Source organism: Neofelis nebulosa, chromosome 7 (assembly GCF_028018385.1).
Source record: "Neofelis nebulosa isolate mNeoNeb1 chromosome 7, mNeoNeb1.pri, whole genome shotgun sequence".
Taxonomy (NCBI): domain Eukaryota; kingdom Metazoa; phylum Chordata; class Mammalia; order Carnivora; family Felidae; genus Neofelis; species Neofelis nebulosa.
Genome location: NC_080788.1, coordinates 34,156,879 through 34,184,515, shown reverse-complemented (window position 1 = coordinate 34,184,515; position 27,637 = coordinate 34,156,879). Strand labels below are relative to the sequence as shown.

At 44.7% G+C, this 27,637-nt stretch overlaps 1 protein-coding gene across 4 annotated transcripts; it reads right to left on the bottom strand.

The window, feature by feature from the left end:
• On the bottom strand, positions 1-27,610 carry HEXA (hexosaminidase subunit alpha). Of its 4 annotated transcripts, none has more exons than XM_058737129.1 (14): positions 27,306-27,610; positions 10,834-10,926; positions 9,873-9,938; positions 8,177-8,223; positions 7,313-7,423; positions 6,335-6,436; positions 5,507-5,639; positions 4,704-4,884; positions 3,607-3,693; positions 3,266-3,338; positions 2,327-2,510; positions 2,045-2,135; positions 1,318-1,422; positions 1-244 (listed from the first exon to the last, which is right to left on the bottom strand). In XM_058737129.1, exons 1-14 carry the CDS (start codon positions 27,556-27,558, stop codon positions 181-183), a joined length of 1,590 nt encoding a protein of 529 aa, XP_058593112.1. In that variant the 5' UTR covers positions 27,559-27,610; the 3' UTR covers positions 1-180. The 4 variants fall into 4 exon arrangements, with proteins under 4 accessions (XP_058593112.1, XP_058593113.1, XP_058593114.1 ...); XM_058737130.1 differs by lacking the exon at positions 8,177-8,223 and adding an exon at positions 16,400-16,490 and having other exon boundaries at positions 27,306-27,443; XM_058737131.1 differs by lacking the exon at positions 8,177-8,223 and having other exon boundaries at positions 27,306-27,324.
• Between the last annotated feature and the right edge of the window lie 27 nt (positions 27,611-27,637).

The window sequence follows — 27,637 nt, the reverse complement described above, 5'->3', positions numbered from 1 at the left end:
TTCATTATGGAAAAAAGCCACATCACTCTTTATTGGATGCTAGTGCCAACACTGGCCCCCTTCTCTCCATGCACAGGGGCACGTAGGCAAGGGGCTCTGTCCCCCAGCCGGGATGCAGTGGAAGCCTGGCCCCACTACCACTCTCCTAGGGCCAGCACCCTCTTCAGTGCCTGGGGCTGCTCAGGTTTGTTCAAACTCCTGTTCACAGTAGCCTATATTGAGGGGTTGGGCCTGGACACCTCGCCTGCAAGAGGACATGAAGAAACAGGGCGAGATGAGCCATTCAGACAGGAGTCAGTCTGAGGCCCCAGCAACACCTCCACCACAACCAACAGTCTCCCCCCACCCCCCAACTTCTCCTATTTCAGTGGATTTCAAACTGCCCCTGTACACCAGAATTGCTCAGGTATCTCTCATTTCCAGAGATTCTTGCTCGGACTGGGGTCATGTGTTGGCAAGAATCTGACAGGCGCTCCAGGTGATTTTGATACAGAGACATCCAGGAATTTGAGGGGACACATCCCTATTCCTAATCTGCTTCTCTCTGTACCCAAGTCCCAAATAACTCAGTACTTTTAGAAAAGAGCTGATGCCTAAGGGGTGCCTAGTGTTCTTGGCCCACTGAGCCCGCCTTTAATGGCTCAAATGCTCTAAATGCAGTGGCAGTGGGGAACTAATGTGCTGTCCTGTCCCTGCAGAGGTGTGGACATGAAATCCTTTTTAGCTTCACCAATTCCAGGATGTGACCAACCTCCATAGAGGACCTCTGGGCATGCCTCCTTTACTATCCAAGTGAGCAATGTGCTTAGAGGTGGTAAGGAACAGGCTCAAAGTTGCCCAATGAATTACAGATAGTTGAGGCCTAGACCTTGCCATGGCTCGCTCTCAGCTCAGCACTAGGCTGTATCCACCAAGTCCTCAAGACTTAGTCAATAAATAAAACAGGGAAATGACCACCTTACTCAGGCCCATCCCCAACATTGGCACAGGTGTCACGGGAGTCCATAAAGGCATAACCATGGCTAAACACATAGACTTTGAAGTTGGCTTGGATCAAATCCTGGTTCTGAATGATTTGGGACTGGTTACTTAACTTCTCTGTGCCTCACTGCCTATCTCTAAAGTGGGAATAAAACTACCTACCTTACAGAGTTGTGGTTAAGATTCAATGAGATAATGCCCATAGAGAGCTGAGAACGGTGCCTGCTACACAGTAAACCTCTGTCAGCATTAGCTATTATTAGTATTATTTTCCTGTCAGTAAGCCCCCACTTGCCCACCACTGTGGGAAGGCCCCAACACGGCCTGCTTGCTTACCTTAGCAGCTCACAGCGGAACCGTGTCAGACGTTTAAAGGCCAAGTCCAGGTTAGTCACCGACTTGTTGCTCCACAGCCTCTCAGCAACGGCCGCTGCTCTGGGCCTGGAGGGAAGGGTCGTGTACCAGGTTGGCTCCCGCATTCCCTGCAAAGGTTCTGGACACCCACAGGCTGCTCTCTCTTATTTAGGCACCCTGGACTCAGGGTCAAGGTTATTCAGAGCAACAACCTGGCTGGAGGGCTCCTAGGGACTTCTAGGGCTCAGCTCCATCGTCATTAAGGTACAGATCATTGATCCCACTCTCCTCCTCTCTCAAAGATATGTACCAGAGTAAGTTGTAAAGGCATCACGAACTGTTATTGACGGGAGCAACAGGTATTCTCAGAATGTACAATCTGCATACCCAGCCAGGCCTGGTCAAGCTGCTAGGAAAACAGCATTAAGGAAGTCTTATCACAGGAATCATGAACTTAAGTGCTGGGTCCCGAGCAAGTCATCTGTGCTTTCCAGGCCTCACTGTATCTGTGAAGCGGGGATAACAAACCTTATCCTGTGTGGAAGTTACGTAGGTGAGTATAATGTACAAGCAGAAGGATCACTCCAGTGCTCCTTCTCTCAGGCCTTCTCTCAGGAGGTACTTGCTGGGGGTGACTGGACAGGAATGAGTCTATAAAGAAGAACCCATGCCCACAGGCCCAGCACCCACATCCTCAGGAAACCCTTACCAGAGTCTGGGGACCAGATTTGTGCTGTCCACATACTCTCCCCACATACAGGCCTCTCCACCAATCACTAGAGCCTTCTGCTGAGCGCCACCTGAGAAAACAAGCAACAACAGGCTGCTGGGAACAAGGGGAGTAACCCTAGGGTTTCTACCACCTTCCCAATGTAGCCCTCTCTTCAAACAGCTCATCTCATCTAACCTGAAAGGTCTAGCCCAGACCCTCCTGTCTCCCACTCTGTGCACCAGCCTCATCTGGTCAGCAAGGAGAGCTCCCTGCTTTCACCTTCAAATTCCAGGGGCTCCACCACGTAGAGATCTCTCCAGTCAGGGCCATAAGTTATGTGATTCAGGTACCAGGGGGCAGAGAGCAGGGCACGCAAGCCGGCTCTGGTAATTAGCTCCAGCTCCTTCAAATAATTTACCGGTACCTCTTCTCGCCATACCTGGATGATTGTATCTGGAGGAACCTGTCACAAAAGGTCAAATGGCAGTGACGGCACATAGCTGAGGAGATTTCTGGCCCACATTCTTATGCAAGCAAGCCAGGCCAAGGGGTATGTGGCCGCTCTGTTCCCAAGCAGCAAAGTATTTCTCCGTGATTCCTCACTATTGAGTTCCCAGCCCAGTGCAGAAGCCAGGGATTCTATTGGCCCTAGGAGTCCTCCCAGCTGCTTCCTCTTTCAGTCCTCCTACAGCCTCCTTGTCCACAATGAGACAGTAATACTGGCTGTAAGCTAAGGGAGGCAAGCAGTGGGGCCCAGGAGACTTGTCAAGAGCTACCATGTCAAAGAATCCCCAGATGTTTCTGAGGATGAGATAAAGTTCCCATAGAACCCCTCCATTTGGCAAGAGGCTGGGATCCAACTGATCAACAATGAAGAAGGTAGCCCTGCTCCCAGACCTGGAAGACCCTAGTCTATGACTCAGAAAGGAAAATCCAACCCAGCATGCCAGTCTCAGGAATCCTAAGTAACCTAGCAGCAGAAATAACTCATGATCAGTTTGTGCTGAGGGAAGATAGACAGAAGCTCTGACATTCACACCCAGGTCTCAGACTTCTGTGACCTTTCTGGAGGAGAAAATGGAGAGATGGCCCCCGGTGCTCTGAACAGTAAAGCCTAATCTAAACCCCAGGTGGACCAGTCTGTGCAGAGGCAGGAAAGGGCTGAGAGACCAAAAGAAGCACTACAGGTGGCTCCTTCTCTCTATGCCCCTGGCTCACCTTTACTTTATTATCAAACACCTCCTGCCACACCACATAACCTTTGCCATAGGCAGAGACGATGTTCAGCAGTCTGGAGAGTAAAGAAAGGGTCTGGTCAGCTCAAGTAGGTTCTAGGCTGTTGGTACCAGTAGGGGTTCAGGCTGGCTATGGGCCCATTCCTAATTGGGCAGTGCCTTCCCCAGTTGGGAGCCGACTACTCCAAAGCTGAAAGGATAGAACAAAGTACCCTTTCAGGGGCCCAGAGGGTGGTCAAGCAGGGCCTGGTCCTGGTATGAAAAGAGAGGACCCCATAAGGAGGTAATCCCAAGGGACCTTGCCCACCCTCTTTCCTTCCTCACGTCTGGATGTAGAAGGACTCCAGCTGCTTGAAGTCATTACCAAAGCCTTTCGTCTTCATAAAGGCCTGGATATCTGGGTTGGACTTCCTGAATCCCAAGAGAAAATGGAGATTAATTCTTTCAACAGCCTCAAAAACTTGGCGATTAGTCACCTGGCCTCCCACAACTTTTTTTTTCACTTGAAAAACTAATCAACTTTGGATCTCAGAGCCTCCAAATATGGCAGGTGTGGCTGAACAAAGCTGTGTGATGGGGGCCATTGACACAGGCTGAGAAAGGAGGAGTTTGGGCCTGAAGAGCTTTAAATTCAAACTCTCAACAAGAACGCATATCAACTTGTCTCGACTACAGCATGTGGGTTTGAGGTCTTGGTTTGGGGCTCTGGCACACTGGATTCTGGCTTCTCTGTTTAACCCCCTACCCACGCATATTTTGCTTTTCCCTTAACATTTATTCTTTATTCCAGATTGGTACAAGTGTTGCTGTTACCTGCTGCACTTGCCTCCCCCAACAACGTTTATATTTTGCTCACATTTCCTCCTGGAATGTTTTCTCCCTCCGCTACCGCTCAAAAAAGCCAACTATTTCCCCAGATCCAGTTCTAGTGCCCACTTCTCAGAGAAGCCCATCAACCTCTCTTGAGCTAAGTAAATCTGAGGGTTTGAACCTTACAGTTTAATACCTAGTAAACAATTACAAAAAAAAAAAAAAAAACAATTACATATAGTATTCTCAAATTCACCTGTGTCTTCACTCTTCAACCAGACTATTTTAAGTCTTCAAAAGTGGGAATTATTTTTCCCTATCCTGGATTTTCCCAGGACAATTCTGTGCCCATATCTGGTTCTTCCATATGTATCTCAAGGACATGACAGGAGGAAGGGATAGTTACATATTCACAACCTTGCCAAAATCAGGTAGGGCCTCAATACAGGGGTAAGAGGAAAGACCTAAGACTTGAGCCATCTGTACTGAGACTATTCTCAGACGTTAGCCCCTGAGGAGTACCTGAGATAGGTAGCCTCTCAGGAGCTAACCTCTATTCTGAGTGAGCAATTCCACACAGGAAGCAATGGGAAAACCAAAGGGGATCATACCAGCAGGTGAAATCAACCTCATCTCCTCCAAGGTGAAGATAAAAATCTGGGAAGACAGAGCTGACCTCCAAGAAAAATGTGCTCATGAATTCATAGGTAGTATTGAGAATGGGATTCACTGGTCCGAAGGTGCCAGAGGGACGAGACCCAGAGTAGCAAGGAGTCAATAATCCAGGGAAACCTAAGCCGACAAAGAACCCCACATAAGTGTCACAAATACATAGAACCCCCCCACCCACAGTCATATACTTAAGGACATTAAGTTGCACAAAGTAAGATATTGTGCTCATAAAAACTGCAATGCACATAAGTAGGAACATCAAGCACTCACATACACTGGTGACCATGAACTTTTAGTCACAAAGAAATAAAAATATATTCACTATCATGAGTCTGGGTTACAGCCAGACTGCGATCAACAAACACACTCTTGCCTTGACATATTGCTTCCAGCAGGGGTCACCCTTGCTCCCAAAGGCTGCTCTCCTACTGCCTTTAGGCAGGAAAGCAGAGAGCCTGATGCTGCTGCCAAACTGACAAAATCTTTCTTCCGCTCTAGGGCACAAATTGCAAGAGCATCATTAAGACAAAGGCATCTGAGAAGAATCTGCCCAGAGGTTAATACTAAGAAGTGGACTCCTTTGTCCAAAATAAATTCTGCCTATCTAAGTTCCCAGGTGGAAGTTATTGATGGAAACCATTCTTCCAGGGACCAAGGCCAGGCACACCACATCCAAGAGTCAATGCCCTGAAGCCCACTGAGGGGGGACCAGTAGGCTCCCTCTATCCGACATTATTCTTACCTGGTCCCCAGGACAGAGTGTGGCCAGGAGTGTCAAACTCTGCCAACACACGGATACCCCGAAGCCGTGCATATTCAATCACTTCCTTCACATCTTGTGCTGTGTAGACATGGGTGACAGGATTGTAGGACCCCTGAAAGGCAAGAGACGCCCATAACAATCTCACTTCCTGAAGGCTAGCAGAGTAGAAGACACTCAAAATGCCTCCAGGACTCCCTGGATATCAGAAAATCTACCTACAGGTTTTTGTTGTTGTTGTTGTTGTTTTAATGTTTATTTATTTCGGAGACAGAGAGAGACAGAGCATGAGCGGGGGAGGGGCAGAGAGCGAGGGAGACACAAAATCCAAACCAAGCGCCAGGCTCTGAGCTGTCAGCACAGAGCCCGACGTGGAGCTTGAACTCACAGACCACGAGATCACAACCTGAGCCGAAGTCGGACGCTCAACTGACTGAGCCACCCGGGCGCCCCAACCTACACAGCTCTTTGGTATCAGGGACTATCTCCAAGGACCTTTATCAGAATTTCCCATAAAGCTATCACATCTATTGCTTTATCTGAGTGTCAAAATGCCAGTGAGACAACAAGGTAGAATATAAACAAACAAACAACACCAGGAGAGATTATCTCCTAGTTGTCACAGTGAAAATTAATGCAAAGTTTGACTCAAACTTAGGTCTCCTGATTCCAAATCCAGTGCCCTTCCTCTAAGTCAGTATGTCTCTAAAACTGGCTGGTTAGGATGACAGCCAGTGTCCTTGCCAGCAGGGCCATAGCCAGGCTCAGACATCAGCTCATAAACTTGGTCTTGGAGAAATTGAGACATACCTTTCTGGTGAGCTCTGGAAAAGTGAAGCTCTCATATGGGAAGGAAGAGTCATCGACCAGATGCCAGTGGAACACGTTGAATTTATTGTATGCCATGACGTCCTGTAGACCAGAGCACATGCTATGAGCCCACCACAGCTTCTCCACTTTCCCAAGGTAGACATACAGGCAGGCTGCTCCACATACTTCAATAGGCCCAGCCTGCCCCAGCTTCTTAATAAGTGTTCATAGGGTCTATCTATCAAATCTTCCGACCAGGGAGTGCCTGCCATAGAGGGAAGACCTAGCATATTCCTTCTTCTGCCAAGGCACATCCAAGGATGGCTGACAGAGGCAGCGCCTCCTCTTTTTGAGATGAATTTTAGCCACACCGAAAGGATGGCTTAAACTATGTGGTACACTGGTCTTCCAAAAGCACCACAATACCTTGAAGACTAATACTTCTCCCTGCCATTTGTTTTAGGTTGTCTGACTAACGTTTATCCAAACTGTGAAGTCTATTGTTGAATTTAGTAATCTCATAGCCTATAAACCTCAGAGCCAAGACTGACAGATGTGTCTACTGCTTTGATTCCATCAGAGGAGCAAAGGAAAAGGTAGATACATGAGTTGGATCAGCAACTGTAAGATAAGACTGCTCATGAAACTCAAAATAGGAACATCGCCAGCTATGGCTTTTGAGGATCTTTCCTATGACTTTGTCCTAAGCTAAACTGCTATGTCAAAAAAACCAATTCCCCAAATCACCTTCTGCATTCCTGGAGATCCTGGACATTGGTTGGTCCAGAGTAGCCAGTGGGATAGATTTAAAGCCCTCTTCTTTTTTTTTTAAAGAGCGGGTCATCTTTTCCATTTTCTGAGGAGCTCCTAAAGTTACATACATTCCCCCTGTAACTCTTTAGGACTATGGCAACTGGCCTATCCCTGCCCCAACACCCCAGAACACTAAGGGCAAAGATGGCCTTAAGGCCCGGGTACCAGAGTGTCCAGGATGCTAGTCAGTGGCAGGTAATGGCGAGACGTATCCAACAACAAGCCCCGGTGAGAGAAGCGGGGGAAGTCTTCAATCTCAGTCTTGTTGATAAAGAACTGTGTGGATCAAACATTGAAGCAGTCAGGATTCAAAGGGAACTCACCATGGGAATGGAGGGGGGATGAGGAAAAGTCTCCTAATCTTTCAAAAGCAAATCTATGACTGTTCTGTAGAGTAACTATCTCTCCAAATGCCCCACATCTCTACCTCAATGACCACCAGAAGGCACCTGTCAGAGAGTAACAGTCCCACACTAGCCAGATATAGCTGTCCCACACACCACTCAGCCTACAAATTCTGGATTTTCACTTTCATCTGTTTCCTTTTTTTTTTTTAAGTTTATTTATTTATTTTGAGAGAGAGAGAGAGAGTGAGAGCGAGCATGCGCACACATGTGCGTGAGCAAGGGAGGGGCAGAGAGAAAGAGAGGAAGAAACAGAATCCCAAGCAGCCTCTGCACTTCAGCGTGGAGCCCCATGCAGAGCTCGATCTCACAAACCGTGAAATCATGCCCTGAGCTGAAATCAAGAGTTGGACACTTAACCAAATGAGCCTCCGAGGCGCCCCTGTTTATTTTCTTTAAAGCAGTGTGGTCTCAAGGTCATTACTCAGGGGAACTGAATTACAGTGATTCCAAACAGGCCAAATCTACCAAACCAGTTTCTACCCACACCTCCTTCTAACTCTTGCTGGGGCCATCCTGAGCCACCAGGACTCTGTGTAAGGCAATAAGTTATTCTCTGGACTCTCAACATTGAGAGACAACTACAGAGATTTAAAAGGAGCCTCTTTGGAGGGCCCCCACTTACCGTGCCCTCGGGAGATCTCCAAATTAGCTGGCTAAAAGTCTCCAGACCTATGGGGAAGTAGAGAGGCAGGGTAAAGGCTTAGAGAGGTGGGGAAAAAGATGCACCCATTTGGAAGGTTCCCAATGTGGCAGAGGAGAATGCCTGGGCACACAATAAAAGCAGATGTAGTATGGGCTTAATGAGTCTCCACACGGATACAAAGGGGATACTAGGAAGCCGGTAGCTATTTTTACTCTGTATTTTATTTTGGGAGGTAGCAGTGTAAGGGTAGCAGATTAGTACCCCTCCTTGAACACACCCTCAAAACCCACAGGCCTCTTATCCATAATTTCCAAGCCCTGAACTCACAAGAGTATTAAGAGAGGCCAAGATGTGTGTTTGTGTGGAGAGGTGCAGGGACAAGCCAGTTCACACATTTAGGGCTTTCCATAATTAATACTGATCAGGAGCTAAGGAAACAGAGAAAAAAGGGTCCTCAATCTACTGCCCCTTCTATTATCCCAGATTGAATTGTGAAAAAGTGATCATAAGCTTAAGTTTCCAAGGAGCCTGGGTCCACGGCTGGACCTAGAAGACAAAGAATCATCCACCTTTCCTCTTCAGAGCTTGAGAAGGGAACCAGCTATAAGGAGAGAGCTGAAGTATGGTAGGCAGCAAATGCCCCAATCCAGTGGACACAGACTCCTAGATTCTGGTAAGGCCTAAGGGCAGGCATGCTGAGTCCAGAGCATTGTATGGATTCAACAGCTAAAGCCCCTCTTCTGAAAACCTAGCAGAGGCCCTGTGAAGGATTTCCAGAGTCTCAAAATTTCAGAATGAAAGAATCTGAAACCTTGACAGTCACTCAGCATCTGCTTCAAGGCAGACTGCTTCTATACCGTTTTGGCTTCTTTCTACCCTGACTATGACACCCAAAATTCTGGAGTCCCAGATTTTCCCTTATCTCAACCTGACTAATCATTAGCCCCTGCATGAAAGGTGTAAGGGAGCAGAAAGGGGAATCAGCATGCTGTTTCTCCAAAACACAGGAGAGGGAAGAGGAGGGGTAAGTGAACAAAGACAAACCAAAACAAGGTTTGAAATTCTGTTTAGAATTTCCCTACTCATTCACCAGCAGAAGTTTTACAAAAGTAGTAGAGGTATCTGGCTAAGTCTATATCTAAGGACCAAATACCTTTTCAGTAAACCAAGAGGAAGGGCACAGGCCCATCACCTGTTAGCTAAGAAAGTCTTCATTTCTCCTGAAATAATCTAGTTCTGCATGTTTTACTACTATTTACTTCTTTTTTGACATTTATCTATTTCTTGTGATATGGTTGTCCTTTACAATGCATCTTTCTAATAATGTGTGTTTAGTGAAAGCCGAACAGGCAGTGTTGTGGTGGGGTTCCCAAGCAGCCTGTCCCCTGCGGCACCGAGCATCAGCCTGCTGGGCCTCTCACTGCTGCCCCAGAGCACCTGCCCAGGAGGGCCACTGCTGCCGCTGCACAGGCTGACACCCATCAATTTCTTGGGACAGCTGTAAGGAGAACACTCCCTTCAGGGAGACCGGGAAACACTCCAACTGATCTCCATAAAGAAAGCTTCCTAAAGTGGGGGTATGTGCCGGACCCTCAGCCCTATTCTCCCAACCCACTGATGCCAACCTTCCCACATCACCCCTTTCTCCCCATCCCAGCATCAGCTCCCATGTTACCTCGGAGAGCTCCCCAGACAGTCTCAGAGAGGAGGAAACAATGATCATCATTTATGACCAGGGTGTCTGAAATGACAGAAATGACTCCATTGGTTAAGGATTCTACTCTCAGATTACAGATCACATGTTCTGTGTAAATCCTTGGATTAAAAAACAGCAAAAAGATCACATTATTTTTCCATTCAAAGAGGAGACATCCCCAGAGGAGAGCATCTGCAGGTCAGCTAGGCCTTGGACTAGAGTGAGAGGGAGGTCACCCAGCAGCTCTGCAGGCCTTAAAAGATAATGCATGATGAGGGTTTAGCTAGAGCAGAAAAACACCACCTGCCTTGTGGTTCAGTTTCCTCCCCCTCCAGAAACACGAGTTTCCACCAGCCCTTAGCTGAGAGTATGAAGGGGACAGGGATGCTTGGAGGCATGTGTCCAGGTTACAATGTTCCCAAAGCCTTTGTAATCACCCTCCTCTCCCTTCGTCTTCAGGTTTCATTCAGTTACTTCATCCAAGAATGAGAGGAGGAAGCCAAGACTAGAACGTTCACTTTGAAGACTGAGAAGTTCCCAACTGCTGCTGCTCAGGGGCACGGAGGCATCACAGTGCTAATGATTTGGCTTTATTTCAATCATTATGTCCAAAAACTCTAGTCATGCCCAAAAACTCCTTCTCTCTTAAAGAAAATCAGCAAATTCCTAAAATGGCATTGGAATTATATGCAGTTCAGAAGACAAGTGTCCCGTGGGACTCGGTGAAAAGCCAATGTGACATTCCACAGTCAACCTTCAGACACTGGTTAGAGTTCATACAAAAGATTCACCTCTGTGTCTCTCAGCACTTGGTGACCTTGGGTCTCCACAGTCATGGAGGGCTCTGGGCCTAGCATCAGGAGCTTAGGCCAGGCCAACCAGAGTTATATCTCCAGACAAGTGCTTGCTCTTCTAGAACAGGGAACGAGGTGGCACTTACAATTTTCCACCGACTCCAAAGAAGGAAGCTGGTCACATCCAGGAAGGACCACAAGAATAACCAATGAATTCTTCTCCGGTGTATGCTGTTTTCCTGCAAGGACAGGGTAAACTCAACATGGCTGACCTGTCACCAGAAGCTAACAGGCAAAACCAAGGTCTCATAGGAAGGTCCCTAACTCTAGTCCCTTCTGCTCACATGCATGTGGGGAGAGGCAAGGGAGGAGGACAGGGCATTTACCCTTGCCATAGGCACTGCCTCATCACTTGTTCAACTTTTTCATTTTCGTTGTGCTGCCCTCTCTCCCATAACCCGCCCTGACCCATGTATCAAAGATCTGGCAGCAGCTCTTTGTAGCCAGGGCTCTCTATTTCTAGTTTGGGTACAGTAAGCACATGATTCCAACACCACAACAACTGCTTCTCAACTAGAGACAGCTCGAGAGCACTTCTACCCAAAGTGTGGTCTGCAGATTAGCTGCTGACTTGCAAACTGTGCTACTGGTTGAAAGGAAAGATACTGATAGACAGAAAGCTTATACAATGCTGGAATGTAAATCAATTATGTCAGAACAAACACACTGTTCAGTTCTAACATTTTTTCATTACACATTTGTTTTGATGAAGGGAATAGTTTTATATTCTGGTGTACCCCCCCTCACTGCAGACTGTCACTTGAAGTAGCACCGTTCTTGAGGGCTCCAGGTGAAGGGTTTTCCATTTTGTAAAAGCCCAGGAGCTGATGCAAGCACACGAAGCAGATGACAGAAGGATCTCCTATGCAAAGGAGGCCTGAGATAATCTAGCTGGTGCCCCAGCAAAGGGACATGGTCACCATCCCAACCTGCTTCCTTCCCTCTCCCAAACAGGTTCTCTGTCTGAGGCAGACTTCTGTCTAGCAGTGGGAAGCCATCCAGTATGAGCCAACATTGAGCATAGTTCTACAGATGCCACCCCTCCCCACCGAAAAAAATAAAAGAGCCAAAGCCAAGATACTAACGTGCTGTCTCTCCCCCTCCTCCTAAGGATTCTTCCTTGTGACCTTTGAGGTGGTTCTGATTGTACAGCTCCAAGCCTGAACCCGAATGTACTCCCCCTTTCTATTCTTTTCTGGGGCCACATACATCCACACTGGTACCACCACAACCATGACTTCCTATGGAACCACAAAGTCAGGGATAGGATAGTCTGGAAAAAGGCAGGGTGAGAATTCAGAACCAGACTGGATCCCTTATAGTATCCATCTCTAGGCACAAGGAATCCAAGAGCCTTGAGCCATTTCAAGGAAGCCTTCAAGGAGCTCTAACTGCTTGAGCACTACCACATGACCGCATCCCAGCTCGCAGATTTGCCAAGAAGCAAGCCAATAGGAGCCCATTCCTACCACCATAAGCAAATGCATTCTTTCCCCTCCCTGTAAATGACCTGTATCCCACACTAATACCTGCCTAAATCCTGCAGGGAGAAGGAAATGTGAGGCTACTCTGGGCCAGGCCAACTCACAACTCTATTCTAAACCCTGAAAACTCATCCCCAGCAAGACAGGATGACCAGACTGCCAGGGCAGAAACTACCTTCAAAGCAGAATCTGTAGGGCCCTCCCAAGCTCCCCAGGCAGAGAAGCCATCTCTACAAACCCCTAAGACCAAGGAGGACTTAACTGAGAGGGAGGAGTGAAAAAAACTACAAAAGAATATTCTTCCTTAAACTATGCCCTCATCCCTCTCTTCCTCACCCCCACTCCAATCCCACACATCACAGTGCCCCAGTATCATTGTGTGGAGGAGGGATCATCTGCGTATCTATCCAAAAGAGGGCAAAAGTCCTGGGCTTTAAGTGTTAATTCCGTGGACCTCAGGCTACCAAGTTGAGGAGAAATCACAACTATCCGTGTACAACTGCCACGGTCACTGTCCTAGTGACACGAGAGGCTGTACAAATACTAGGTTTATCTGAACAACTGCTTGGAACGTAAGAAAACATCTAGCTTCTGTTTTGTTGTTAGTATATTTTTATTTTTCTAAAACACACCTGCAGGCCATCCTCTAAATCCATAGTCCCTTTGGGGGAGGGTGGTAGACTCCTTACAAGATCTGATGAAAATGAAAATGAAAGGAATTTTTTCCCTAGAACAATGCCCCTAACTAAGGGCTTATCCCTCCACCCCCTGCCACTAATCTCATGGTGAAGATTCCCTATCCTAAATGCTCTCAGTGACTCACTTGGGTTTGGGCTGATAAAGGAGATACAGAATCATGGCTGCTATTTAAACAAGTTATGAGGGGGAAGGTCTGGAGGCAGTGGTAATGTGAGAACTGGCAAAACAGGAGGGACACTGGGTCACTTAAAAGGATACAAACAGTGTATCATCATTGTGGTTTTCCGCCTCCAAGTTGCTACCCTGAAGCAAGCAGGAAATAGGCAAGGGACAGGCCAGCTGCCTCTACATGCACCCACACGCTCTGCACTGGGAAGAACTGAGGTGTAGGAAGCATGGCCCGGCACACTCAACAATGAGCCTGGCTGGGACAACAGGAAATTCTGAAGTCTCAAGTGCTCAGGAAGAAGCATGGCCAACAGAGCACTGAGCAGGGAGATCAGAAAAGGTTGGTTTTGTTTTGGTTCAGCTGCTGCTAAGCTGAGTGAATCTCAGGACTATTTTCTCCCCTGTAAACAATGGCAAGGTAGGACCAGATTCCGGCTATTCCTCTGAAGAGTTAGTACTTTGTGACTCCACACACAGATAATATGCTCCAGAGTCCCATTCTGTGGCCAGTACATCCTATCTCCACGGCTCCCTCATCCCCCTGCTTTCACGTACACCTGCTCTTTTCTTCTGGTTCACTGAACAGTTTGCATTTTTCTAAATTTAAGAAGATAAAAAAAACTCGAATAGTACAGAAGTATTTACAACAAAAAATTAGTTACCTTTGGCACCTCTCCCCTTTTAGCATAATTTAGCCTATTCCTCACAGACAGGTCAGATCTGGATGTGGAACTCTGAGACCCTTTTTCTACGCACTATTGAACCTTCTCCAGAGGCCAGTACCATAACCCTTCCATTACTCTACTGTTCTCAGTCCTCTCCCATCTTCTCTTCAGCCTGGGTGTGCTGATCTCTCACTTCAAACACAATCTAGCCAATTCTCCTAACAACCTATCATTTTATTCTACTGCATGCAGTGAGCAAAACCCTCAACTCTGGATCAATCTCACATCCGCCTTCTGTGCACCGACCCTGGCTACTGCATCCTGCTGGAGGGAAGAGAGAAAATCATGTAATGATAGGATTTGGTCACTATAAAATCATGGTCTGTCAACTTGGCTGGGCCCTTGATGCTGCCCTGAAAATCTCCCATCTCTACCACTCCTTTCTTCTATTCTCTGCAACAGCTATTTCAAACTTGAGCCACTTTCTTCAAGCCTGTAACTTGATCACCACTGGCTTTACTCTCAGTAGACAATCAGAAGAGAACTCCCATCCATCTCTACCTTCCCCTCTCCTTCCTGACAAAAACACCTGTAACACATGTCTGGTCTTTACCTTCTCCTACCTGGGTGGAAGGGGTTTTCTTTCACCTGTGCTCTGGATCTCTCCTGAGGCTCCTCTTGTATAAACGCTTTCCCCTTTCCCCTAAATCTTCAAGTTATTTCTTTCTACTGATTCTTTCCCATCAGCATTCAAATATTTGCAAGTCTTCCTGATTTCAACTCCATGTTATCTCCAACAGATTCTTTCTCTTGCCTACTGTTCCCAAAGAAACTCTAAAGGAAATGTAGCCTGAGCAGTTAGGTGCTGAACTTCAAAGCCAGACAGATGTGGGTTCAAATCTTAGTTCTAACACTTTCTAGCTATGAGATCCTGAGCCAGTTATTTTCCCTCTCTGTGCTGCAGCTTCCTCATCTGAAAAATAGGGATCATGATTAGCACCTACCTTACTGAGTTGTTGGGAAGATTAAATGAGTCAATACATGTAAAGGGCTTAGTTAGTGCCCGCACATAAGTGATCACAGAGTTGGCCATGCTTAGTCCTCTCTTGGTAGCCACTTCTGACATCCTATCTACTCCTTAGTCCACTATAATATGGCTTCCTTTTCTACCACTCCTCTGAAAATGCCTTCACTAAGGGTCTGTGGTTCAGTAACTAAATTCAAGGGATCTTTTTCAGTTTATTCATTCATTCATTCAACAGTTATTTACTGAGTGCTTACTATGTGCCAGGCTGTTCTAAGTGCTGGGGACACAGCAATGATCAAAACAGACAAAAATCCCTGCTGTCACACAGGTAATATTCTGGTGGCCGCTCACTTCTTCTAGGACCTTTTGGCAGCATCAGACACCCCTGATGTTCTTTAAAGTAAACTCCGTAGCTTAGAGGACATAGCTCTCTTTGAATATGCTTCCTCATTCTTCCCTTCCTTTGCCAGCCCCTACATGCTAGTGTTCCCAGGGGTTTCCAGGCTTCCGGACTTCTCTTTTTCTCTTCACTTACACTCTCCTTGGGCAATGTCATCCACCCCACAGTAGGTTGATGATTCTCAAATCTACCTTTCCGTGCTAACTCTTCTTCTGGGACTCGGCCCACAGGCCTACACTCAAATGGCTTAGAAGCCCTTCAAATCTTAAATACGAAATTGAACTAACTCTTCATTCCTTTTCCTGGATGATCTTCTCTCTGTTTGATAACAGTATCATCTATTGATTTATCCTGACAGAAACCTCCTCCTCTCCCATCTTTCTGCGTACATTAAAAACTCATGGGGCGCCTGGGTGGCTGGTCGGTTGAGTGTCCGACTTCGGCTCAGGTCATGATCTCACGGTCTGTGGGTTCGAGCCCCGCGTCGGGCTCTGTGCTGACAGCTCAGAGCCTGGAGCCTGTTTCAGATTCTGTGTCTCCCTCTCTCTGTGACCCTCCCCCATTCATGCTCTGTCTCTCTCTGTCTCAAAAATAAATAAACGTTAAAAAAAAAAAATTAAAAAAAAAAAAAACTCATTCACCCCATATTTATCGACTGTATACCATGTGTCAAACACTGTGCTAAGCACTGAGATTACAGCACTGAAAAAGAAAGACCCAATTAAGTTTTATAACTACAAAATCCTTATTATCTCAAAATCATGACCACCTTCCCACCTCCACTGGGTCAATGCCTTAATTCAGCCTCTCATAAATTCTCCCCTGAAAGACTACAAAACCTCTCCATTGCCTTCCCTGCATATATATCCATTTCAATCTACTATCCTCTGTGATCTTTTAAAATGAAGATCTCTGCTTGGATCCCATGCAGGGAGTCCCACAGTAACACAAAGAACTCTTTACAGAATCCTGAAATGCCACATTTTCTCCATACCTTTCTTTGCACATATTGCTTCCTCCAAGTGAAGCAAACTGCATTGCCTCCTCATCTCACCTAATTATGAAACAGCTCTGGTTTCCTTTTATAAAACTTTTCTATCATTCCCCCACCCTTTCCTAAGAGACTTTCCTATGAGATCATGAAGCAATGTATACATACATTTTCAACACTTATCTTAATATATGCTGTTTATTTGTCTATCTCCTCACCGAGGCTGTAAGTTCCTCAACAGCAGGGACCAATCTCAGTGCCTTTGTATTTCCAGTGCCTGACACACGGTAGTCATTCAATAAATGTTTGCTGAAAAAATGAATGATGCTAGAATTAAAAAATGCACATTTAATGCTATGTATGCATAATGCTTGTGCTACATGATAATCAGGCATAAATGGCAAATAGTTAATGGCGAGATTACTTCTATAGACCCAAACCTAGTATTTGTGAAGTCCTGGAATTAGGGTGAGGAATGGTAAGAAGACACCCAGGCATACAGAAAGTGTCTTTTCAGACACTACTTTGAAGACCCTTGGTCCATTAATCCAAAGATTCAGGTCTTTTTACTTCGCTGGAAGGGGGAGCTCATTCCTGAATTAGGGTACCCAGAAACTATGTCTTTACTTCAGTGCCCAATAGCTTCTCCCTGCACCAACCTGCTCCTCCCTGAATCAAAACATTTCTATCATATCAGTGAGTTTAATTCACAGAATTTTAGCAGCATAAAGAAAACATTCATTTTGGTTATAAAGTGGCATTTGGTTTGGCTTCTGGAGTGGAAACTAGGAAAGTCAACCCAGCTTTTGGCACCCTCCTACTCTTTCAGGTGTACCGTGCCCCCCCTTGTGTCCTGGTACTCTCCTAGGCTGGTGCCAGTGTCGGTTCTCCAAGCCTATATTATTCCCCTTCCCCTTCCACCTTTATATACGTCACATCCAGGCCTTCTCTCTCCATATTCAGGCTAATGAAAATCCTAGAAATCTTTCATTTCCCACTCATTTCTTCATTCCAACCAGAATATATTGAGCTTTTTTTTTTACATCAGGAACCATGCTAGGTGCTGGGGCAGTTAAAAATAAAAACAAGCCCTAGTCCCTGCCCTTGAGGAGTTCAGAGTCTAGCAGGAGACAAATAACAAACAACAATTATAAAACAGTGTGATAGGGCTAGGGTAGATATTATAGCTACCTCCACAAAGGAAGGGATGCTTCACTTTAGAGAGGACCTCTGAGCAGAACCGTGAACACTGAAGTGGTGTTTGCCAGGCTACCAAGAGAAGAAAAGGTACTATAAGGTTGGGAAGTAGCCAATGCAAAAGTACATTGTTGTGGATAGGGGAAGAGGCAAGGCCACCCCTATCAAACTTCTTATCCAAGTAGGAGTCTGAGAACCCAACTGCCCCGAGCCTAGAGCCTCTCCATAGTGCTGCTGAATTCAGTCTGGACCATAGTGCTTCCTCCCACAAGTCCCAAGACTTTTCACCCTTTAGAGACTACTAATACCTAATCAGAAGTGCAATCTACCTAGCCCAAAAACAAATCCTGAATGTTCTCCCTTCCACCTTCTTTTGTAAATGTTGTAGTTAAAAGTTTCCATTTTTCCTCTACTTTTAAAACTTCATCTGTTCTCCTCTCTCCTCACCCCTTGCCCACAAGAGAGCAATTCCCTGTAATTCTAGATCCCAAAAGTTAACTTTGGTTAACATTTTGCACAGTCTTTCAATTTTTTTCCTAAATATATAGATTACTTTTGAAACAAAAATGAGATCTTAAACATATTAGTTTGTAAATTTCTTCCACTTACCACAATAATTTGTAGATCTTTTAATGTCAATATACATAGATCTACAATCTTTACTTCTAAATGCTGAATAAAATTCCATTTTTGAAATATACTTTAAAAAGTTCAAAGTCCTAACTTGTCTTTGTGGACATGATAGAATGCTTCTAAGTTTTTGGTTTTATAAGCAATGTTCTAGTAAATATTCTCTCTCTCTCTCTCTCTCTCTCTCTCACACACACACACACACACACACACACACACACTCTTTTCTTTAAGTTTATTTATTTTGTGTGTGTGAGAGAGAGAGAAGAGAGAAAGAGTGCACGTGCATGCCAGGGAGGGGCAGAAAGAGAGGAGAGGGAGAGAGAATGAATCCCAAGCAGTCTCCACAATGTCAGCATGGAGCCCAAAGCGGGGCTCAGACTCATGAACCATGAGATTATGACCTGAGCCGAAATCAAGAGTTGGATGCTTAACCAACTGAGCCACCCAGGCACCCCACATATATATATTCTTTTTTAAAGCACCTGTTGAGGGATTTCTGCAGGAAAATTCCTAAAGGTAGAAATGCGAGGCCAAAGATATGAAAAATTTCAGTTAATGACACTGCCAAATTACTCTTCCAAATTATTGTACTGATTTACATCTGAACCAACATACACGGGCCCATCTCTTCACATCCTTCCAAAACTAGACTGTCTCAATTCCTTTTTATCTGTGCCAGCTTGATAAAAAATATATATATATACCATTTTTTTGTCCATATTTTACTTCTTTTTTTAGGTTTATTTATCTTGAGAGACAGAATGTGAAAGTGAGCAGGGGAGGGTCACAGAGAGAGAGAAAATGCCAAGCAGGCTCCATGCTGCCAGTACAGAGCCCGACTCAAACTCACAAACTGTGAGATCACGACCTGAGCTGAAATCAAGAGTCAGACACTAGGGGCCCCTGGGTGGCTCAGTCGGGCTCTTGACTTCAGCTCGGGTCATAATCTCAGTTCGTGGGTTTGAGCCCCACATCAGGCTCTGTGCTAACAGCACAGAGCCTGCTTGGGACTCTCTCTCTCTGCCCCTCTTCTGCTCATGTGCTCTGTTTCTCTCTAAAAATAAACAAATTTACAAAAAGTTTTTTAAAAAGTCAGACACTTAACCGACTGAGCCACCCAGGCATCCCTCAACTGTATTCTAAATATAATGACTGAATTTGAGAATCACTTAGCATTTACTGGCCATATATTTTGCACTTAAAATTTTTTTTTTATTGATTTATAGAGCTCCTTTTAGAGTTTAACCTTGTCTTTTAAGGTTGCAAGCGTCTCCCCCATTTGGTCCTTTATTTTTTTAACCTTATGGCTCTCTTGCTTTGATTTTTATGTAGTCGAATCTGCTTGTCTTTCACTTTATGTAGTCAAATCTGTTTGTCTTTTCCTTTATATGTTTGCTTAAAAAGGCTTCCTCTGCCTCTGGGGCCATATGAACATTCTTTTAATATTCTTCTAATAATTTCATGGCATAGCCTTTATCTTTAGATCTTTAATCCACCTGGAATTTACTTTTGTGTTTGATATGAGGTATAGGTTTAAATTTATGTTTTCCAAATGGATAACCAATCATCCACAAATATTTATTGACTAAACATCTTTTCACTTTTGATTAGAAATGTTTCCTTTACCATATATTAAATTCTCCCAGGCATATGAACTCTTGCTGGTCTCTGGAGCTTATTTTCATGGCAATCCAACAGGAGGATCTACGATGTCATAGTGCTATCATCTTTTGTCATTCTGCCCAGTATATAGACACCTCTGCTCATTTCTGTTCTGGACCCACACTCCCATTCCTATAAATGTTGTTTCCTCTCCTCCACCAAGCCACCTGGACTACACATCACCCACCCCCACAAGCCCTCTGGAATCCTGCTCCATGGTTAATGAACTACCAACATCCTGAGTCTATTTCCTTTTAACTGAAGCAAGGCTCTCCCCAGGAATACTATTTCCCCTACAACTTGCTCTGAGAGGCAGCTTCTTCTCAGCTGCTTCCAGGACATCTAGCTTCTACCATCAAGTAAAACAAACAAACAAACAAACAAACAAACAAACAAAAAAACACCTCCTTTCTCTGGCCCATGACATTCAGTTGTAAAATCTTGAGCTTCTCCTTGTCACCAACACTCTGCAACATCCTGGTCACCTCTTTATTTACCCAAGATTTTGGAACCTGGTCCCCAGTCTTCCTCTCCATTCCAAGGTTGACTATCATCCTAGGTGATTTCAACACTCAAGAGGAAGAACTAACCCACATTCTAGCCTAGCAGTTACCCAACAACACCTTAACACCCTCTCGTGGTCACCTTTTGAATCTTCCTGTCCCCTGGAGGTGTTCCAACTCATTCTCTCAAGCTTCTGTACCATATAGCTAACTTGCTGATCCACCCTAGCTCTGTGTGCTTCAACCAGTGACTGAGTTTCTTAAATACATGACATGAAGGCTTCTTTCCTGACAGCTCTTCCCATGTACAGTTCTTCCCATGTGGATTACTCCTTGTGTCCCCATCAACTACTACTTTCAAAGATGATAAGACAGCTTTTAATGGAAGTCTTCTCAAAATGTACTCTCCCCTCCACTCCAACACATACACTTGGGCCAGGTGTTCCCAAAGCACTTTGTATCTATCAGCAAAAATCACTTTACTGATACTTTACTGTAGGTCTGTATTCCCACTTCTAGAGACTGTAAATTCTTTAAGGACAAGGACAGTTCAATTCATATTCTTGGACAAGTGCTGACAAATTATAGTTGCTTAATAAATACTACTTGTACTAAGGATGGATGGAAAGAAGGAAGCTGGCCAGAAATACTACCGGAATCTGATAATGATGGGCCCAGGATCAAAACATTCATAACGTGAGTGCTAATGATTAAGCAATTAGATGTTAGAAGTTATTATCTGAGGTAATTAATGCTAAAGTATGATCAAAGCTTACTCCTACCAAAGGCCAGTAGTTTTCCAAATTGCTAATTGGTATAATACTTGGTGAAAATATTTATAAGTAGTAGATTGCCCTAAGATTGCACATTGAAAAGAGCACAATCTCTGTAGACAAACAGACTTGACTGGAATTTCTGCCCCACCACTACTGGCTGTGAAACCCTGTACATGTTGCTTAGCCTCTGTGAGTCTCAGTTCTCAAAGATGGAGATAACACCAACCTAACAGAGCTGTTGCAAAGATTAAAGGGCATAACATATAGCAAGCGCCAGACACTCTTTAATAAATGCTAGTTTCCTTCCACCTTCTACTTCCTTTTTCTTAAAAAGTCAGTTTTGCCACTTTGCCGGAGGAGCCCAGCATCCGGTGCCTCGTGGGATAACCACACCATAGGAACAGCTTCTGTGAGGGCTTTCCATGAGCTTCTCACAGGAGCCTGAAGGCTCCACTACTGTGTGATATCACTCTGTATGGCAAATAGGCTGAGACTTTAACATATAAAAGGGACATGAACTTAGAACTCTGAATCAAACTAGGACTGTGGCTCTAGTCCAAAGACCAAAGCCGCTAATGTGGATCTTAGTACTAGCTACTACCAGGACAAGGTCAAATATGACAATAGTTATTTCATCTAGGACACTAGGTACCTGATAAGCCACCTCCTTTGCTCCCAAAGCTTTACACAAAACAGAAGGCTGCTTACTGACACCAAAGGTGGTAAGCACCCAAACTTCCCGCATCCAAGCACACACTTCCAAAGACAAGAGTTCTACACCATACCCAAGTCTAATCACCGTCAGGAAGTGGACATAATGATAGCACACCACTATGGGCTAGGGATCAGGGCTGAGTGCAAAGCTAAGCTTAAGCAATAACAAAAGCTTTAAACAGAAGCAAAGGAAATGAAAAAGAGAAGTTGACACAGGAATGGGTCTTATTCACTATAGCCAGGAATTGAGAAGGAAAGCAAATCCATTTCTCTATTATGATGGATTATAGATGTATAAACCTTGAGGCAGATCGCAGAAAACCCTGCACACATAAGACTATCACCTCTACAGACCCAACCTCCTCTAGTCAGCTGACTTTGCTGTCAGGGGCCCCACAGAGGTGGGAGAAAACTCCTAATCCAATGGGCTAAACCTCTTGGTGATGCATATTGACTTCTCATTTATTTCCAGGGCCAGCAGAGGAAATTTAGGAAAATGCAGAAATATAAAAGTAACCTCTTTCATTTCTAAAAGAAGTACTGGTGGGCAATAAAACTCCTTTTCTTCTGTGTAATCCACAGGAAAAGGATTGAGGTTTATGCCTTTAACAGGCTAAGAAATCGACAATGAGCCCCAGTAAAAAACTGTGTAGCCATAAGAAAAAAAGAGTTCACACTTGCTGATAAAAACAAAACACAAAAACAAAGTACCAATCGGCAAAAAACCTGCAATGCCCTGCTTCACTCTTCTGTTCGGAGATGAGGAGGTCAGGTGGAAGCAGATGGGAGGAACGGCAGCTCTGAGGCTTAGACTTAGTTTTTGTTGTTTTATTTTAAAATCACCAAGTTCTTCCTTCTACTGTATCTTCCTTCAAAGATTGTAAAAACATTCATCACTATCTCCCTGTTATCTTCAGAAATGCTTGGAAGGTAGAAGGATTAAAAAAGGAGCAGCAACTACTTGGCAATTAGGTGATTTGCATGAGGGCACATAGTTAAACAAGTGATTGCTCAATATTCTCTGGCTGACTCCTGAATAAATCTTGAGTCTACTGTATAGGTTTTCAAGCAGAATATCCAGGGGGAGCAATGATAGCTCAAGGAAATGAGACTTGAATTTTTCATAAACCAGGCCGAGGCTACCCACACACATCCTGATCAAGATGAGCTTCTTGGAGTCAGTACTATCCCAAGCTATTGGGGAAATATTATGATTTAACAATAAAGAAAACACAAGGTTGTGGGAAGAGAGGCTGGTGGTGGCCAAGCTAGTCTAGGCCCTGGAATTCAACATGGAGCACAATTATTTTGGCCCTCAAAAAAACTATGCTCCTGCTACCCATCCCCTTCCAAATTTTCCTATTTCTCCTCCTTATATATCCCTCCATTTTCCACATACCCCTTCACAAGAAAAGTAACTCAACTGCAAAACACTCTTCCTGCATGGTTTTCTTCCTCTTAGCTTTATTTTGTTTATTTTTTTCAATTTTTTTTTTAATGTTTATTTTTGAGACAGAGAGAGACAGAACGGGGGAGGGTCAGAGAGGGAGGGAGACACAGAATCTGAAACAGGCTCCAGGCTCTGAGCAGTCAGCACAGAGCCCGATTCGGGGCTCGAACTCACGGACCGCGAGATCGTGACCTGAGCCGAAGTCCGACGCTTAACCGACTGAGCCACCCAGGCGCCCCTCTTCCTCTTAGCTTTAAAACATTAAACTTAGGGGCCATCAAGGCTTCGCAGGAATAACCTGTCCTTGGTTAAAGTGTACATAGCCACTAGTACAATTAGAGTGCAGCACTAATTAGCACTGCTCCTGCTCCCCACCCCTGCTGCCCAACCTTATCTGTTTCCCTCCTACACTCCCTAGATGCACTTCCAAGGCATCTCCAAGTTTGTGAGAAGACTAGTCCCAGTTGGGACCACAGCATAGTGTGATCCTCCTTTCCCTGGAATCACATGCTAATACTCCAAATTTAAAACTTGAAAGTCAATCATTTCTAAATGAAACCTGCAAACCATCTCCTTTATGATGATCTTAGAAATAGAAAAAATCATGGCACTTTCTACTTTATACAAAGTAGCCCTTTTAATATATCCAACAAATAATTAAGTATCTATTATATTTCAGGCATTGCAATAGAAGGCATGGCCAAAGGAGGTATTTTAGGAGATTTAGATTGTAATAAACTATGCCACTTACTAACTAGTCACTTGTTTCATATCTGAGGATGAGCAAATCAAATATTGATAATGATTGCAGAAGGATCCAGATAGTCACATAATAATCTTCCTTCCATTCTAGAATAAAAGGAGTTATTCTGTTCAGGGACAATGGTATCCTAAGTAATTCACAGGTATGAATGTGTGAATATCACAACTAGATGCAAACTTCTAATAACCATTAAATACTACAGCTTCAATCAACTAGTTTCAGAAAAGCAAAGACTTCAGTCAAATAGCATAATCAGACTTAGCACTTTACCTGAAAAACTTGGGCTTTATCAACTCCACCAGGTACCCAAAAAATGCATTCGAGGCAATGTCAGATAGGTACCATCCCAAGGAAGCAGATTTTTGAGTCATAAACAAGATGTGGCTCAATAATCAAAACAGGGAGGTAGGTTCACTCAAGTATCTAGAGCTTAAAATAATTCCATTTAACAGGTTTAACAACATGCAACACACACCCTCCAGTTGACAGAAACACCTCTAACAACAAAAACAGGTAGCAAATACTAAACACCTTCCTAGACCATTCAGCAATCAGTGGACTACAGCTAACTCCTGAAGGTGAATTCAGAATCAAATCAAACCTCAAAAAGAGATTTGTTTTTCAGAGAAGTATGGATTCCACTGAATTCCAGGTTCAGATCAAAACCAGAAGTTGTGCTACATTAAAAAGAACACTGGCCTGGAACCTACAAGGAAGTTAGGTGGAAGAAGGAGATGGAAAGCTGTCAGCCAAGATTTAAATTGCATGTTGTTTTCTTTCCTAAAATCAGCCCCATAGAGAAATATAGTGTGGTGGGCCTTGCTGATGTTGCTTTCCCCTCCAGGGATTCATCCTTGTTTTTGCAGAAGAAGGATTATAGTTCAAGTCATCTGAAAGCCTCCCAGGAGACTAATGTTTCAAAGGAAAGACTCCAGAAGAAGAATAAAGAAGGAAGCTACTTCTGTGTCTTTGGTAATGTTCATCCAAACCAGTTTTCATTATCTCTCAAGGGATAAGAACCCTCATACAGCACATTCATTCACAGTAAGGTAACAAATTGAAATAAACATCTTATTTAGTTTCTTATCTGTCTCTAAATCTTTTATTAGGGAATTTACAGGACCCATTGTCACATATTATCCCCATTTCTATTTTTTTCATTAAACTCTAGACCTATAGCAATGGAGGTAAAGGCTTAATTTAGAAATACAGGAATTATCCTAATTTATACAATAGTGGCAAACATTCTAATTATCTTTTGGGCATTTTAAAATACATTGTGTCCTTTTGCTTCACATTTCTCTAACTGGACTGCAAAGCTTGAGCCTACTTTTTTTTTTAACTTTAAATTTTTTTTTTTTTTGAGACAGAGCAAGAGAGAAGGCACAAGTGAACGAGAGGCAGAGAGCGAGAGAGAGGGAATCCCACGAGGGGCATAGAGAGAGAGAGAAGCGGGGCTCACATTCACCCAAAGAGATAATGATCTGAGCCTAAGTCAGATGCTTAACGGACTGAGCCACCCAGGCGCCCAAGCCTACTACTTCTGAGCATACTTTTCTTGTAACCTCCAGAGTGCCTGGCACTGGAACAGGCACATACCAGTTAGATGACAATTTTTTTTTTTCTTGCACAAGTCAGGCCCTAACTGCTCTATACCAAAATAAACATTCTGACTGCCAATCTTGTCTAAGGCATTACTTGTCATAAAGGATTCAGAGAAATACGTGACCTACCACACACACACACACACACACACACAATACCCTTTTATCCTCCCCAGCCTAATCCATCTTATCAGTTGAGAACTACCCTGATGCTGAGACTCTTATTTCTTTGCCTCAATTATCTGTCACTCTCTCAGTACCATCTGTTTAATGAAATGCCTTTAATTCTATAAATCAAATGAGAACATTTGCAAAAGTAATTCAATCGCACTTGAAACACAGTACAAAATGATGTTAATCATATGGCCCAATCATAAATATGACTTCCCCCATAAACACCTATACATCGTCACTTGAGAACTAAATTCCAAAATAGTTTCAAGAAAACTCTAAATTTTAAGCCCAGAAAGTAGAATTGTATCCCTATCTGTTGCTGACTCTACTTACCAATTTGCTGTGAAATAATAATCCTCAAACACAATTTTCGGCAACTGACTTAAAGAAAACTGCCAGCCCCTTCTGTTTTAGATGAAACCAATATCCAAAGCACTCCTGACTTCAGTCTCGCTTTCCCCAACCTCATTCTGTAAGGGTTAAATTGTACTGTAGGGCTAACGCTTAGCTTGAAAGATAACAACTTTGTTCTGACACTGAAGGTCACAAGATAACAGCCTTGCTTTTACTCTTGTAAATCATACTTCATACTCTTGTGAATCAGGCCTTACCAATGAAGGAAACAAAAGCTCAAAAAAAGAGCATCAGAGACAAGGTCAAGGAGATCCACTGGTTGCAACTTAGCGGCAGAAAGTCTAAAATAATCACCTCATTCGATAACTGTTTCTGACTCATCTGGCAACTGTTTCTAACTCATCTGGGAACTGTTTCTCTGTTCTGTTCCCAGATAATGATAAAACGATGTGATCGGCTTTAAAAACTCTGTACCCCGGCTGTTCGGGGCCACACTCTTATCAAGAGTGTTGGTCCCGATCGGCCTTGCCTCTCATTGTAATAAACTTTGTTGTGACTGTCACTGGTGCCCGTAGCATTCTGTTTCAGGAGTCCTGTGGATGCAACAATGCTTCCCCACTCTCAACACACACACTCTCAAAGCACTTTGAGCTCAATCAGAACCATCTGTACCTCTGGTCAAGCCTTGCTTCCTCTCTGGAATACTCTTTCAGTCCTGGCCAATTACATCCACACCCCACAATAAGTGGCTGCTCAAAATTCATTTCCCTATGGAAGTGTTCTCTGATTTCTCTCACTGGGCATGCTATGTGTCAGGCACTTTTATGTAATTTTGCACAGATCAATTCATCTCTAATGTCTTATCTTGCCAATTTTTGGTGTCAGCTCTATTGTCCTCTACCCAGCCCTAGTCACAGCCTCACTAGGACCCTGCGACACTTGCACACGGTCGGAGGGATCACCTTCGATGTCTCCCGGCACAGTATTTTCAGCAATTTGATATCCAGATTGAATTGGAGTCCTGCGGCAGGCATGCTTGGTGAAACAGAGCCAGGGGACAGGATTACGGAGAAATCCCTGGCTCCAGAAGTCAGCTCAGCGAAGTAGAGAATGGAGCTGGGGACTGAGATGACGGCTGGAGAAAAGGCGCAGGAGGAAGTGGAGGCCAGAGGGTTGTGACTAGACGACAGGCTTGGGCAGAAGCCAAAAGGAGGGCGTCTCAGGAGGTCTGGCGAGCTGCCCCCGGGCAGGACCTCTGAGAGGCGGGAACGAGGCGGGGGCAGGTCCGACTCACTTGTGGGTTCAGGAGGCTGCCAAGAGCTGGAGCCGAAGAGCAGGTCGCGGTAGCGCTGGAAGGCCTCGTCGAGGACGGAGCAGCCCGGCTGCGCGGCAGAACTGACATGGTACTGGAACTGGAAGTTGTACGGAAAGATGGCGTAGTGCGAATCGGAGGTTTGGATGTACTGGGGCCATGGCCAGAGGGCCTGCGCCTGGCGGGCGAACGCTGCCGCCAGCAGCAGCGAAAAACAGAGCCCGCAGCCCGCCATGGCCCGCCGGTCCCCTCGTTCTCTGCCGGCCGGGCCACGTGAGCCCCCGGTCAGCTGAGCGGCGCCCGCGTGACTATCG